General features: G+C 35.5%; 1 protein-coding gene across 11 annotated transcripts in view; it reads left to right on the top strand.

Moving 5' to 3' along the window:
* Positions 1-14,575, top strand: part of LOC139466765 (twitchin-like) — a 180,273-nt gene that overhangs the window by 72,519 nt on the left and 93,179 nt on the right. For 10 of the 11 annotated variants that reach the window (XM_071248441.1, XM_071248433.1, XM_071248437.1 and 7 more), the window contains 6 exons: positions 1,312-1,405; positions 2,667-2,906; positions 3,522-3,567; positions 3,860-3,918; positions 8,240-8,337; positions 11,816-11,998. In XM_071248441.1, coding sequence (XP_071104542.1) covers positions 1,312-1,405; positions 2,667-2,906; positions 3,522-3,567; positions 3,860-3,918; positions 8,240-8,337; positions 11,816-11,998 — 720 coding nt within the window. Of the gene's footprint in view, positions 1-1,311; positions 1,406-2,666; positions 2,907-3,521; positions 3,568-3,859; positions 3,919-8,239; positions 8,338-10,736; positions 10,827-11,815; positions 11,999-14,575 lie in introns of all 11 variants that reach the window. The other variant, XM_071248436.1, reaches the window with a different exon arrangement.

Consider the following 14,575-nt stretch of genomic DNA (forward strand, 5'->3'; position numbering starts at 1 on the left):
AGTTTGCAATAAATGTGAAAGTTGAAACAAGATTCGGTTTTTGCTTGTGTACTGCTCATTGGACATTGCAAGCCCCAGTCAGTTCTACTGTTTTGTCAAACAAACTAACCTCTTAAATGCTATAAATTTTCTGTTTCAATATATGGGGCTTTCAATATTGTGTTCCACATTGAATATACGTTGATAAAAGAAAAATGTTTCTGACGAATTCCTCAGGTAAGGATAGGGCTAGTCATAAGGTTAGAGCTAAAATAACAAATCTTATTTTGGGAAAAGTGTCCAAATAAGTTTAGGCATAATGGTGGGAGGCACATCATATTACAAATGTCAAAAATGTAAGTTATGGAGTCAGATATTAAAAACAGCTGCAGTCATTCAATAATGAAATTATTTGCATGTCATAGTTTTGGTTGAAGTTAAGACATAAATATCAGTATGTTCTCTTAGTGATGTTTAATCTCTTACCTTAGGAGCTGAACTTGAAAATCTATAAATTAAACATTGAATAACTAACTGGACAATATATGTAGAATAATGAATATTTTTATTGCTGTAGAAAGTAAATACTTGTACATTGAAACATGCTTTATATGGATTATTTAGTAATACCCCTCTTGTACAATGTCTGTATTTAGAAAATATGAAAAAAATGTATGTTCTTTTCTGGATATTTTTCTTTATTATGAATAGGAAATAAGAACCATTGATCACAAGTTTTCACAATAGTGTCCATTGCATAACTATGATAATATTTTCCATTGTTTGTTGTTCATTCCAGAATGACATGAAATGTGGTAAGAAATAGCTTCATAATCATATTTTCAGCTTTTCGTCATGTGCTTCTCTTAGAAATTTGCCAATACCATACTTGTCGCAATTGAACTCATTATTATTTGTTATAAATTCACAAACAAATTGGTGAAGAGGAACAGGTTTAAGAGGGATCAATATTCTTTCTTAATGTAAGTTGTCCAAAGTGTGCCTGTCCAGTATGACATGGTCATCTGTCCTGGACCATGCATAGTGACCTACTGGATCAGGTGGTCAGACTTGGTTGATGCATGTCATCGTATCCCAATTGTGCATAATGATGCTTATGAAGTCAATCACTTGATTGTCTGGCCCAGACTTGATTGTTTACAGATCGCTGCAAAAGGCTGAAATATTGCTGAGTGCAGTGTAAAAACCAATAAGCAAACACACAAACAAATGATGATACTCAGGAAATGAGTATGTGGTAGTGTTACAATGTGCTACAATGTGCTGCAATGTGCTGCAATGTGCTGCAATGTGCTACAATGTCCTGTGCAGGAGGATGATGGCCGAAGGATGTCCAAGTCAGCGAAGGGGAAAAGCGATGGACCTTTTCTGGCAGAGAAACCGGGAAATGTTGTGGTACAAGAAGGTAAGTAGCATGGGTATAGTGAATAGTGAGTTTGACAAATGGGTATAAAGAATAGTGAATTTTACAGATGGGTTTATTGAATAGTAAGTTTGACAGATAAGTATACTGAATAGTGAGTTTGACAAATGGGTATATTGAATAGTGAATTTGACAGATCAGTGTAGTGAATATTGAATTTGACAGATGGGTTTATTGAATAGTAGGTTTGACAGATAAGTATACTGAATAGTGAATTTGACAGATGGGTATATTGAATAGTGAATTTGACAGATGGGTATAGTGAATATTGAATTTGACAGAAGGGTATATTGAATAGTGAGTTTGACAAATGGGTATAAAGAATAGTGAATTTGACAGAAGGGTATATTGAATAGTGAGTTTGACAGATGGGTGTATTGAATAGTAAGTTTGACAGATAAGTATACTGAATAGTGAATTTGACAGATCAGTGTAGTGAATATTGAATTTGACAGATGGGTTTATTGAATAGTAAGTTTGACAGATAAGTATACTGAATAGTGAGTTTGACAGATAGGTATAGTGAATAGTGAATTTGACTGATGGGTATATTGAACAGTGAGTTTGACAAATGGGTATAAAGAATAGTGAATTTGATGGATGGGTATACTGAATAGTGAATTTGACAGAAGGGTATATTGAATAGTGAATTTGACAAATGGGTATTTTGAATAGTGAGTTTGACAAATGGGTATTTTGAATAGTGAGTTTGACAAATGGGTATACTGAATAGTGAATTTGACAGATAAGTATACTGAATAGTGAATTTGACAAATGGGTATAAAGAATAGTGAATTTGACAAATGGGTATAAAGAATAGTGAATTTGACAGATGGGTTTAGTGAATAGTGAATTTGACAGATGGGTATATTGAATAGTGAATTTGACAGATGGGTATAGTGAATAGTGAATTTGGAAGATGGGTATAAAGAAAAGTGAGTTGGACAGATGGGTATATTGAATAGTGAATTTGACAGATGGGTATATTGAATAGTGAATTTGACAGATGGGTATAGTGAATAGTGAATTTGGAAGATGGGTATAAAGAAAAGTGAGTTGGACAGATGGGTATATTGAATAGTGAATTTGACAGATCAGTATAGTGACTTTGACAGATGGGTATTATTGACTCGTGTATTTTGACATGTTAGTACATGATACAACCACCAATTCAGAAACAAAGATATTTCAATTTGTGACACCCAATACAAGATCATTCACTGTATCTCCCCTTCTCTCACAGGCAAGGATCTTATGGTCAAGTTCAAACTGGACCTTCAAGGGAAGCCACTTCCAAGTGTGCGGATATTCCGGGCAGGAAGAGAGGTGCGTGAGGACACACGCACCAGCATCGTGTCAGATAAGAACAACTGCTATCTTGAGATCAAGAAGACTCGCATCCAGGATGAGGCTAAATACTCTGTTGTCCTGGAACAAAATGGCATGAAAACTGACGAGGCAACATTCAGTGTGTTCATTAAGGGTAAGCCAGCTCTCTGATAATGTCAGTAATGTGTTCGTTAAGGGTAAGCCAGCTCTCTGATAATGTCAGTGTGTTCGTTAAGGGTAAGCCAGCTCTCTGATAATGTCAGTGTGTTCATTAAGGGTAAGCCAGCTCTCTGATAATGTCAGTAATGTGTTCGTTAAGGGTAAGCCAGCTCTCTGATAATGTCAGTGTGTTCATTAAGGGTAAGCCAGCTCTCTGATAATGTCAGTGTCTTCATTAAGGGTAAGCCAGCTCTCTGATAATCTCAGTGTCTTCATTAAGGGTAAGCCAGCCATATATGGTCATTTATGGTATGCTATTCATTAATGTGGCTTCAGGAACATTATAAGACTTGAGCATACAGAATTTATACATTTTTTTCTGATTTGTTATATGAATTATGTCCAGTGGAATCTGGTTATTCTCTGGCTGTGATGATTTATATTTAAAGTTACAGGAGTAGATCAGGACTCTGAAGTGCCTGTACAACTCGTGTGGAGAAATAATGCCAAATCCTAAAGAGACAATATTTACCAAATGTTAAAAGACCTGATGCAGGTTTAAACAGTTCTCTCTTCACAATGTTAAACATGATATTATGTTTTATTTCAGATCCCAAGGACTCCGCTCTGGACTTCCGGTCTCTCCTGAAACACAGGTATTTGTCTCACGGCAGTAACGTTATAGCTTGTCCGAGGGGCACATGGGTTAATGTACCCTCAGTTTTACGAGCCCGAACGTTCTGCCTGATTATGTTTCTGGGTTTGTCAGCACCATAGCTGTGGGTTTCACCGAGGACCTGCATCACTTTGAGCTTTCCTCCCATATGAAGCTGACGTCATGGTATAACTGGAATACTGGTCAAAGTGGAGCTAACGCAGCTCAATTACTCGCTCACTGATACCGATTTTCCAAAACTTGATACCTTGAATGTGTTTGCATCCTTTCAGGGACACAGGCAAGAAAGAGGAGGAGGATGACAGCCTTGACTGGGGAAACCTCAAACCAGGTGAGCTTCAGGACCTTTATGTATTGCAACTCAGATTACACAGTGATCAAGATGCATCGCACTTGTACTCTCATGCACACCGACGCACTGTTGTTTCCCAACCAAAAAGTTGGGTTTTTTTTATAGTTTTTTGACAAATTTGTGCATTAGCAGTATTAGGAAGAAACTATCATACTTATGACATGACCGGTGGAGATTCCGGGGTAGGATAGGTCTTCAGCAACCCATGCTTGCCGTAAAAGGGCAACTAACAATATCGGGTGGTCAAGCTTGATGCATGGTTGATGCATGTCATCAATCCCAATTGCGTTGATCGATGCTCATGATATCAGTCACTGGATTGTCTGGCTCAGACTCGATTATTTACAGACTGCCATCTTATGGCTGGAATATTGCTGAGTGCAGCATTTAACAACAAACAAACTTATGACATGATCACCCTTTTTGAGAACACCTAGTGTCATCACTGATTTTCTGTCCTCCGTTCATATAACTTTTACAACTATTTTGCCTTTTTACGCGCACTGAAATGTTTCAGCAGATAATTGAGACTGATCATTCTCAGATGTTTTCAATATATTATCAGGTTGTATGGCTCGAGGTGACTATCAAATTGAGCTTCTTAATTTGATGACAAGATAATATCAAAACTTTCAGACCACAACAAGAAACTTTTTTTAAATTATTATTTCCTTTGATTTTTTTTCCCTTTCCATTGAAAGAACCTGAGGCAGCATTTATAAGCAATGTTTGCTTGTTTACAAATCCATATTTGATTTTTGGAAAAGTATGTTTAACCATTGTGAGAATATGTCGTTAACATTCCTAATATTGTGATCACTGGATATGCTTATTATGATATCATTCTCCCTTGCTTAAGTTTAAGTTGATACACTTTTTTTATGTGTGTCCGAATTTCACCATTGCAAACATCTTAATGTACATGGATTATGCGGGTATTACATTTTCATGTAAGTTTTTGTTGTTGTCTTCTTTGTCCATAAATGTCCATAAATGTCCTTGTGCCCTTGTCCTTAATGTTTCTGTGTGTTCAACATGTGTTATTCATGTCCAACACATGTGGTTAATGTATAACACAATGTGTTCAAGTTCAACACAATCTGGATGTTCAACACAATGTGCTCACATAACACAATCAGATTAATGTATAACACAATGTGTTCATGTTCAACACAATATGGATGTTCAACACAATGTGCCCACGTAACACAATCAGATTAATGTATAACACAATGTGTTCATGTTCAACACAATGTGCTCACGTAACACAGTGTGGATGTTCGACACAATGTGCTCACGTAACACAGTGTGGATGTTCGACACAATGTGCTCATGTTCACTGCACAATGTATTGCAGTTTGTATCATATGATGTTTTTTGTATGAATATATCAACACTGTATCATACAACACACTACTTGTCCACAAATGCTTTTTATATCAATTAAATAACTTGGCACATTTATTGTTTCACCAATGCACAAAACTACATAATGTTCCATTTGTCTTTTTCCTTTCTTCCAGAGGAAGGTATTTATCTGTCTGTCTGTATGTCTGTCTGTCTGTATGTTTGTAGGCTTCATGTATGTGTATGTCTTCAGTTAGCAGGAACATTAGCCAATATTTTCTTTTCTATACATAATATGATAACTTCTCTTTATAGCTCTGTCTCTAACAATCTAAACATTGGCATTTTTGTGTGCACTATCTGGTAATATAATGTGTCTTCGATCTCATTTTATTCTCAAATGTTTAATCTGCTAAATTTTCTTGAAATCTCTACTTAACAATATTACTAATAAATCTCTGGTGTTATAAATCTTTTCTCTTTACAAAAATTGACCCAATAATATTCTTGATTAGGAACAAAGAAATAACATTTCTTCCTTATATTTGAACAATTTATAATGTTTGACTTCATTTCTTAAAATTTTAAATAATAAAATTACAAAAACATTCAGTTTTACACATTAATGCAAATTTCAAAATGTCAACCAACAGCTAATTCTAACCATAATATTTCTCATCCTTTTGAAAATAATATTGAATAACTCTTTTTTATACCTCCAACAAAACCCACCCTTCCTGCCAAGATAGGTTTATGATTTATATCTGCTGCAGCTGACTGGTTCTGTATATAATACATGTTGTATGTGATGTCCTTCTTGTTGGTGCTAATGACAGTATGCACTAAACTGACTGTTGTCAGTGTGTGTCTTAATGTAACATATCTGTAACGGTTACAGTAACTATGTTGCCAACATTGTGGTACTTCATGTCAATCTTTGTTACATTGTTGCCATATTGCCAACATTGGTGGTAATGGATGGTCAATCAATGTTGCATTGTTGCCATATTGCCAACATTGTGGTACTTTATGGTCAATCTTTGATTCATTGTTGCCATGTTGCCAACATTGATCGTAATTGATGATCAATCTTTGTTACATTGCTGCCAACATGGACCATAGTTGATGGTCAATCTTTATGTTACATTGTTGCCATGTTTCCAACATTGATGGTACTAGATGGTCAATCTTTCAGTTCCGCTATTGCCTTGTTGCCAACATTACTTAATTGGGAACCATTCACTTTGAGTTTCAGAATCAATTTTAACAAGATGACCTTGCAACCATCCACGTCAGCAATTTTCATAGTTCATGTTTGTCAATATCGTTGTTCTGTACAACATTCAAGTACTAGCATGTGACAGGTGGCGCCATTGGTGCAGGATGTCACCTTTTCACGAACGCCTAGTGTCATCACTATTTGATAGTGATTCTTAAACACATGTTTAAGATATAGTCAGAATCATACAATGGACTCTACTCTTAGCACATATTTCTTATGATTATGGAAATTTGTCGCTTTTATTTAATACCAGTTTTCGAATTCTTTTAGTAACTGGGTGGTAGCCTTATTGGCGATGATGTTGGCAACATAGGTTGTAACCATATTATGTATATTTTTGTTTTGTTTTATAATCTCATCACATCATTGTTGTGTTGTCTCGCCATCTTGTAGGTGTATTACGTTCATCATTCCCATCTTTAGAGGTTTTACTTATATTAAACAATAACATAGGACACTGATCGAGGTATAGCATTGTTAACTGTGTTGGGCAGTACTAAATCATTGCCACGTCAGGATATCTGATAGCTGTTCGCATATCCTTTTAAAAGTTTTAACTCAAGGTCACCCTGACTAACAAATGTTAATTTGCTATTGACATGGCATTGAATGATAAAAATTGTCTTATTATTGAAGTACTGATCTGTCTTGATGGACATACTGGTATTTTGAATGGAGTTTAAAAATCAAACTTTCTTGCAACTGGTCTATGAAAAATCTCCTAACTGAACTTTGATAAATATGTTATTGGAAATAATGGGAATAGATCTTCATCACTGATCTTCAGTAGTCCTTTCATATCATTTTCACAGCTATTTTGTCTTTTACACCAAATAGAAACAGTTTCAGCAGATAATCCAAATGGCTATTCTCTTGCAATATTTTATGTTTACTATCAATTTGGTATTTAAGAAAGACAATGCAGCTGTGTTAATATTTTGAAAAGAAAGGTTTCTAATTGAGGAAAGCTTTACAAGATTGGAACATATACCAGTAGTTCCCTGATTCAGTTGGTACCCATCCATCTGTAATCTTAAACAATCCTAACTCTCACATACGGGTTTCAAATCAATTTGTAGCATGCATTTATCATCCCATGAATCAAGCTTCTGACATTTCATCCCATGTCATTGTAAATTCAAATTAATTAGAATAGTATTATTTAGTTTTATCCCTTTTTGGTTATTTTTATGCTGGTTCATTTGCAATGAAGTGCTTGACTATTTTTCCATTATGCCCTTCTTATTTTGACCAGTGTAAAGTGCCATTTTACATAGAGAACTATAAGAACTGATTCTAAAATATTTACACTGCACAGCTATTGTCTTAACATGCACACTTGCACACATATAGTTTGTGATGAAATTAGACTGGAGGAAAATAATCAGTTAATCTAGTTCCTAGTTAAAACATATTCAAAATAGTTTCGGTACCAATATTTTACAACTGAATCCATATCACTTGTGCCAACAGCCATGTTCAATATTTCACTTATATGCAGACAATATAAAATTCTATTTCCTTTTTGGATGTTTTTGAAAGGCATTTAATCAGTACTCATAATCGTCTCTCTCTGTCCACTGTAATGTCAATTGTATGTCAAAAAGCAGTTGAGATTTAGTTGATATTGTTGTTGGATTGTGACTAACTGATGTAAATATTCTTGGCTAGTGGATAAAAAGGGCCGCCGCCTGTCTCAGATCGAGATGATGAGGAAGGGGCTGAAGAAGGTGGAGAAGGCCGAGGGAAGTGATAGCGAAGAAGAGAAGGCAAGTATTACCGATTGTTGGGAGTTTGGGATTCAATTTTGCTGTGGATCCAACAGTGACTTCAGAGCGAAGATGCTCACAATGCCCCTTTAACATCTTGTGTTACTCGTTTGTGTTCACAAATAAACACAACCATGTCCCAGATGGTGTGAACCTTGAGTGAAGATCATTTCTAATCTCATATCCATACATTTAACTTCCATACTAGTCTGTCATACAGACCCTGAAACAAATATATCTAATACAGCCCATGCAATGTTTGGCAAGTCTAGATTACTGTAGTATTCATTCTGAAAATGAAGAAAGTATCTGGGCTCCTTTTTATTATATTTTATAACTATAAAATTTATTTAAAAAATCTGTAAAATATGTTCATTTCAGAGATTGGATGTTAGTCTACTAAATACAGATAGGTTGAAAAAATGATAATTACTGAAAAAAGGCAAATCTGGTACAGATATATATGTGTGTTGGTCTTACAGTAAGTCATTTTTGATTGTTAAATATTCTTTGATTAGTATAAAATGGAAGAAATCAATATTCATTATCAGAGTAATATGGATATTTTTTTAATTAAAGAGTACTTGTTTATATATCATGTTTAGATTTCATTGTAACTATTAATTTACCTGAAACATGGATGTGACTTTCAGATGTTGACATAATGATAATAATGATAATAATGATAATGATGATAATAAATGCTGACAAGTTTAGCACCCCTGGTTGATATTTTCATTGGTCATCAATTTACTGAAACACAATGCTTCAGCCAGTTTTTCTCTCAGTATTTTAAAATTTTGACCAGATTAAATCAGCACCCTTTGCCATTTCCAAAATGTTCCCCTAATGTATTTATGGCATTTTGATCTGATGCTCACTGTTACTGTTTTAAGAAGCTGACTTTAATATGTTTAGTTGTTGAATTGAATTAAATATTGTTCAATGAGGTGAGCTTCATTGGTGTGGCAATGATTTGAAAAATTACAAATGATATAGAATTTACTGATTGAACAGCAAGGACAACAGACAAACTGTTCCTCCAACTGGTCCCGGGTTGGTGGAAATGGTGGGAGCTTTGCCTACATCTAATACTTTATAGCTCTCTCTGCTGGAGCTGGTGTTGTCTAGCTTGCAAAGACCAATATGTGCAATGGAATCAGAAAAACAGAAAAAGAAACATTTTGACAGAACCAGTTATCAAATTTATGGTGTGGAACGTCGTGATTTTAGAAAGGAATGACAAGCTCACATTAAACTATTGTGGCCCTGGGTTCTGTTCCACAAAGCGATCTTAGAGCTATGATGATCATAGGTCAGTGTTACCGTATGGGAGTATGATCACCTTAGCGGTAGAGTCACTTTGTGGAATGGGGCCCTGTAAGACAGTAAAATTATTATGTTAGAATGTTGAAATTTAAATCTTAGAAATCAGTTTCTTCATATTGACCTAATACCACAAGTTTAGACAGATTGTGATTGCACTTGTGACTGATAAAACAATTTAGTCTTGGTCTGAATGATATTCAAGGTCGACAGATGATGCATACTGATTCCATTCCACAGAATTAACATTGTCAGGATCACATTCCATTTCTCTCTCTGCAGTACCATTAACATGTCCTGTTCTCAATATTGGTCATACTTGATTATTTTTTAAGCTTTTGGTTTACCCATGACTGATACTTTTGTCATACTTGCACCCCCTTGAATACCAGTCACTTGTTCCCTTACACTGTTATACCATAACATCTGGCTTCTCTTAATCTTTTCATTTCATATTATGTACAGTTTTACCTGTTTTTACAATAGTTAGACCCATACGGACAAGTTTTAATCCTGCACTTGGTTTCATGTCCTTTTATCACAATGTATTTTTCATATGCACAGCACTTTATTTCAGTAACAGCTTCCTCATTAACAAAACCTTCACCTTCATTGAAAATCAGAAAGAAAAAAATCAAATCTTTTGTGTTTACATTCATATATTTACTTAAAATTTTTCATTTGAATCCTTTTTTTTAATAAATTGTGATTCTGTCGTCAAAATCAGAAAATCAATCATATTTTTGGCTAAAAATCTACAAAATATCCATTGTTATATATTGATATCATAATAATCTTTTCGTAATTCACAGAGTTCTTTTCTTATTCCACGTCATCTAACATCTCACTTGCCCTGGCAAGCTGCATCAAAAAAAAAAAAATTATTGGAAAACAAATTGAAAAAAATCTTTTGGAAGGTTTGTGTTTCAACAACACTGTCACAGATATTTCAGCATCAGCATCATCTTTGATACTAGCATCCTCAATTTTGATGCAGCTTCCCTCTGTGATTTCTTCACACACCAATAACACAAAGCTCCCAACATATTTTTGTTTTCTTCCAACTCTGAAAGGAGCGCTATGAAAGAGAAAGGTTCACATACACTCGACGTGAAAAAGTGGAGCGGATAGAAGTGTCGACTGAATTTGCTGAGCTAAACAAGGTTAAATCTAGACTAGGGCTCCATGTTACCTAGGCATCTAGAAACGTTGGCTTTTCATGTTTTAGCCCAATTTTGGTGTGTGACCATATGATATGTGTGTTAGTGTTCTCTTTCCTAGAGTGCTTGGCCTAGTTGAAAGGCATACCTCTCTTTGGTGTGTTGCATTGGTAAAATATGTGCACTACCAGTTTGGCCAGACATTTTTCTTTCAGGAAACCCTCATTTATGAGGGTTTACAAGGTTCTTGAGCTCATTCTTTGGGGATGTGATTCTGCTTCAGTTCTAAGTTTTGAAATATACTTTTTTGTTCTAAGTTATCATTGCATCAACACTGCAGCATGACAGCTAGGTAAAAAATCCTTTCCTTAGAATCAGTTTCTTCCACCTTCTGTGTGAGCTGAAGAACCTTCTGATCTTCATCCTTAGGATGTAATGATGCTCAATCCCGATGCCTGAAAGGACATCCCCATCCCTCAGTTGTGAGGATGCAGCGATAGCTATTCCCTCATCATTGATGACAGAGGCATCTATGGGGGACATATGGCAGTAGTGTTGTGTTTTAGATGCATTAGAACAGAAATATTTGTCTTTTAGATGGTTTGTCTGTTTGTCTAAAATGTAAGCTTTTAGAAGCAACTAGAAACATCCTGTAGAGAATTTTATCCTCAATTCTTTTTCAGGATTATGGCAAAAGTTTTTGAAAACTGTTTTTTTATAATAATAAAATATTTTATTTGTTGTAATAAACTTCAAGTAAATTGTACAATTCTTAATTCTAAATTGCATTTATATATTTTCATTTGAATAATTTGAAAATATTCTTTAAATTTAAAACAAACATTGCTGCTGCTAAGGTGATCCCCAGCGCTTTTTGCATTTCAGGTTAAATGGCGGAAGTTGATTCTATATCATTTTACTAACCCAGCTCAAATGAGCACAAATATGCATGATCATGAACCGTAACCAGATTGTCTTGTTAATATCAATAGCAGAAGGATTCAGCTCGCAGACAGTCAGTTGAACTGGAGGCGCCCGTAAAGAAAGTTTCTGCTGAAAAGCTGGAGGCTCTCGAACAGCAGACGCGTAGGGCATCAATGCAAACGCGTAGGGCATCCTTAGCAGAATGTATTCCTGATTGGCCTACGCTGTCAAAGCGACACGTCATTAAAGAGGTATAAATATCGACAGTGTCACACCCTAATTGACAATATAACATTAGATACTCAAAAACTAACAGTGTATTTTCACCTGGAAAAATCGTCACAATATATGTCGAGAAATCTAACCTAACAACCCTTTTGCACCTATACACAACTTCACAAGCCAAAAACTAACTTATTTTGATGTTGTCGGCTGTTACTTTATTTCTTACCATCATGCTGTCAGTGTCCACCAGCTTCTTCCAGACTGCACATAGAGACCCTACTAACATATTTGCTATATTTCCTTCCTCCAAGGACATCAGCTGCATCAATCAAGATGGATATGAGATGAAGAAATGCTTATATAATAATAATGATAATAACAATACTTATAGTCCCCGTTTGTATGGCGCTTCCATGCTGGATGTCATGCTCAAAGTGCCAGAGAAAAGTTCAAAGGTTTGGCAGAAGAGATGGGTCTTGCTGAAGTTCTGAAGGGAGTCCAGGGTTCAGAGTTGCGAAGTTCTTGGGGGAGATTGTTCCATTGATAGGCTCTGCATGGACTGTGCTTTTGTGGTCTCCAGGATTATTGTAATCTCCCCTCTATGGTCTACCACAGAAGGATGCAGAAAACCTACAGCGTGTTCAGAATACAGCTGGAGAATTCTGACAAGAACACCTTGAGAACACATCACTCCAATATTGACTGGCTGTCAATCCAACAAAGAGTGCAATATAAACTCCTCATTCTGGTTTACAAGCATACATAGTTTGGCTCCTGCATACTTACAGGAACTGATAGTACCATACAAGCCTGCACATTCTCTCCTATCAAAGATCAACATCTCCTTGTGGCACACACCAAAACATATGGTGATAGTTCATGTCAACATGCTGGCCCATTGCTCTGGAACAATCTGCCACAAGAAATCCGAGAAACAAAAATCTGACAAACTTTAACAAGACACTCAAAACCTGTCTCTTCAAGAGAGCCTTTGACTAGATCAATCAAATATGCCCTAAGCATATTTGAGCAGTTGTTAATACGCTATATAAATTCTTAATTTAATTTAATTTAGACAAAGATGGCTGTCCATAACTGCTAAGTTTAACTTCAGGCGCAATTTGCAGTCATCGTGTTTCTGAACGGATGGATCTGGATGAAGTGTAGGATTGAAGGTCATAGAGATATGAGTGGCACTGATAGGAAAACAGAGTTTAAAACTGATGCGCTTTTGGACAGGAAGCCAATGAAGTACTTAAGAATCAGAGCTCTTGGTGAACATTGTGCACTTTACACTCTGCCTACTGTTGTTTTTTCTTATCAAAGAGTCACATATGTTCTGCAATTGTTTCTTTACCAAAGGACGACTCATTATGTTTAATGTTTCATTGGATTAGTAAGTATCTGAGCAGCATGACATTTCAACCGCTTATTGTCAGAATGAAACCTCCAAGGTTTTTGTAATATGGCAGATTTTAATTATGCACAAATGAAAAGGTTGTTGCACGATACAGATGGAAATGTGCATGGTTAAATCTATTTTCATAGCATAGTAGATATTGTGTATATCCAAAATATATGTGCATGAAGAGTTATTTCCCTTGGAACAGGAAGTTGTTGTGTGTATCAGGTAAGCAGGATAGGAGATACTAACCTTGCAGAGAGGACTAGCTTCAAGTCTATGTATCTACTTCAGTTTCACCAAATACTCCTAAATACTACATGATATTAATGGTCAAAGTACTAAAGGTACAACAGCTCACCTTCAATGAGTGGTATAGAATATTGACAATGTGCTGAACCAGCTTATTCATCTAGGACAACTTGGATAAATTACAAAAAAGTTTTCATTGATAGTTTAATTGCTCTAAACACTTTGTGATATCATTTGATACATTGGATATTTGATCTGAGAGGATGCGAATACGAACAAGCTGATGATTATTTTTATGTAATGTTAAAAAATGACACCATGTCATTTTTATGAAGACCCATGACATCAGCTCACTTTAACAATGCAACTACCATATTCGATGTAATAAGCGCCCCGCTCTAATAAGCGCCCACAGCGATATTTGCTAATATTCTGGCTAGAGAACAATCCCAATTAGCACCCCTTCTGATTGATAAATGTACACAAGGCTATTTATTTGTGCATAACACATTTGTTATATGCACCCTTAATTATGGACAATTAAATTCTGGAAAAATATATCTGTTGTTAATAAACATTTCAGCATAAACCACGAAATTAACGCTCTTTGAACTCAAAAATATATATTCTAATAAGAGCCCCCTATTTCTATTTTTGAGAGCCCCCTGGGCGCTATTATGTCGAACACTTAACTTAAATACGGTAGGTTGCATGTTCTGTTTGTTGTTTTATTGCCACAGTCTGATGTGTGTCCTTGAAGCAGGGTTGGTAACTCTTACACTACTGTTTCTTTATGGAATATTTTAGATACTTGAAATCGTTTTAGGAAAAAGATTTTCAGTTTTAGAATGCATGTTGGTATATAGTTAGCTAGATCAAAGCTTTTTATTGTAAGTACTTACTTTCAGCTTCTATTCCTTCTGGATGTAGATTGAGATTCACATATCGC

This window comes from Haliotis cracherodii, unplaced genomic scaffold (assembly GCF_022045235.1).
Source record: "Haliotis cracherodii isolate W230 unplaced genomic scaffold, xgHalCrac1.p SCAF_19, whole genome shotgun sequence".
Lineage (NCBI taxonomy): Eukaryota > Metazoa > Mollusca > Gastropoda > Lepetellida > Haliotidae > Haliotis > Haliotis cracherodii.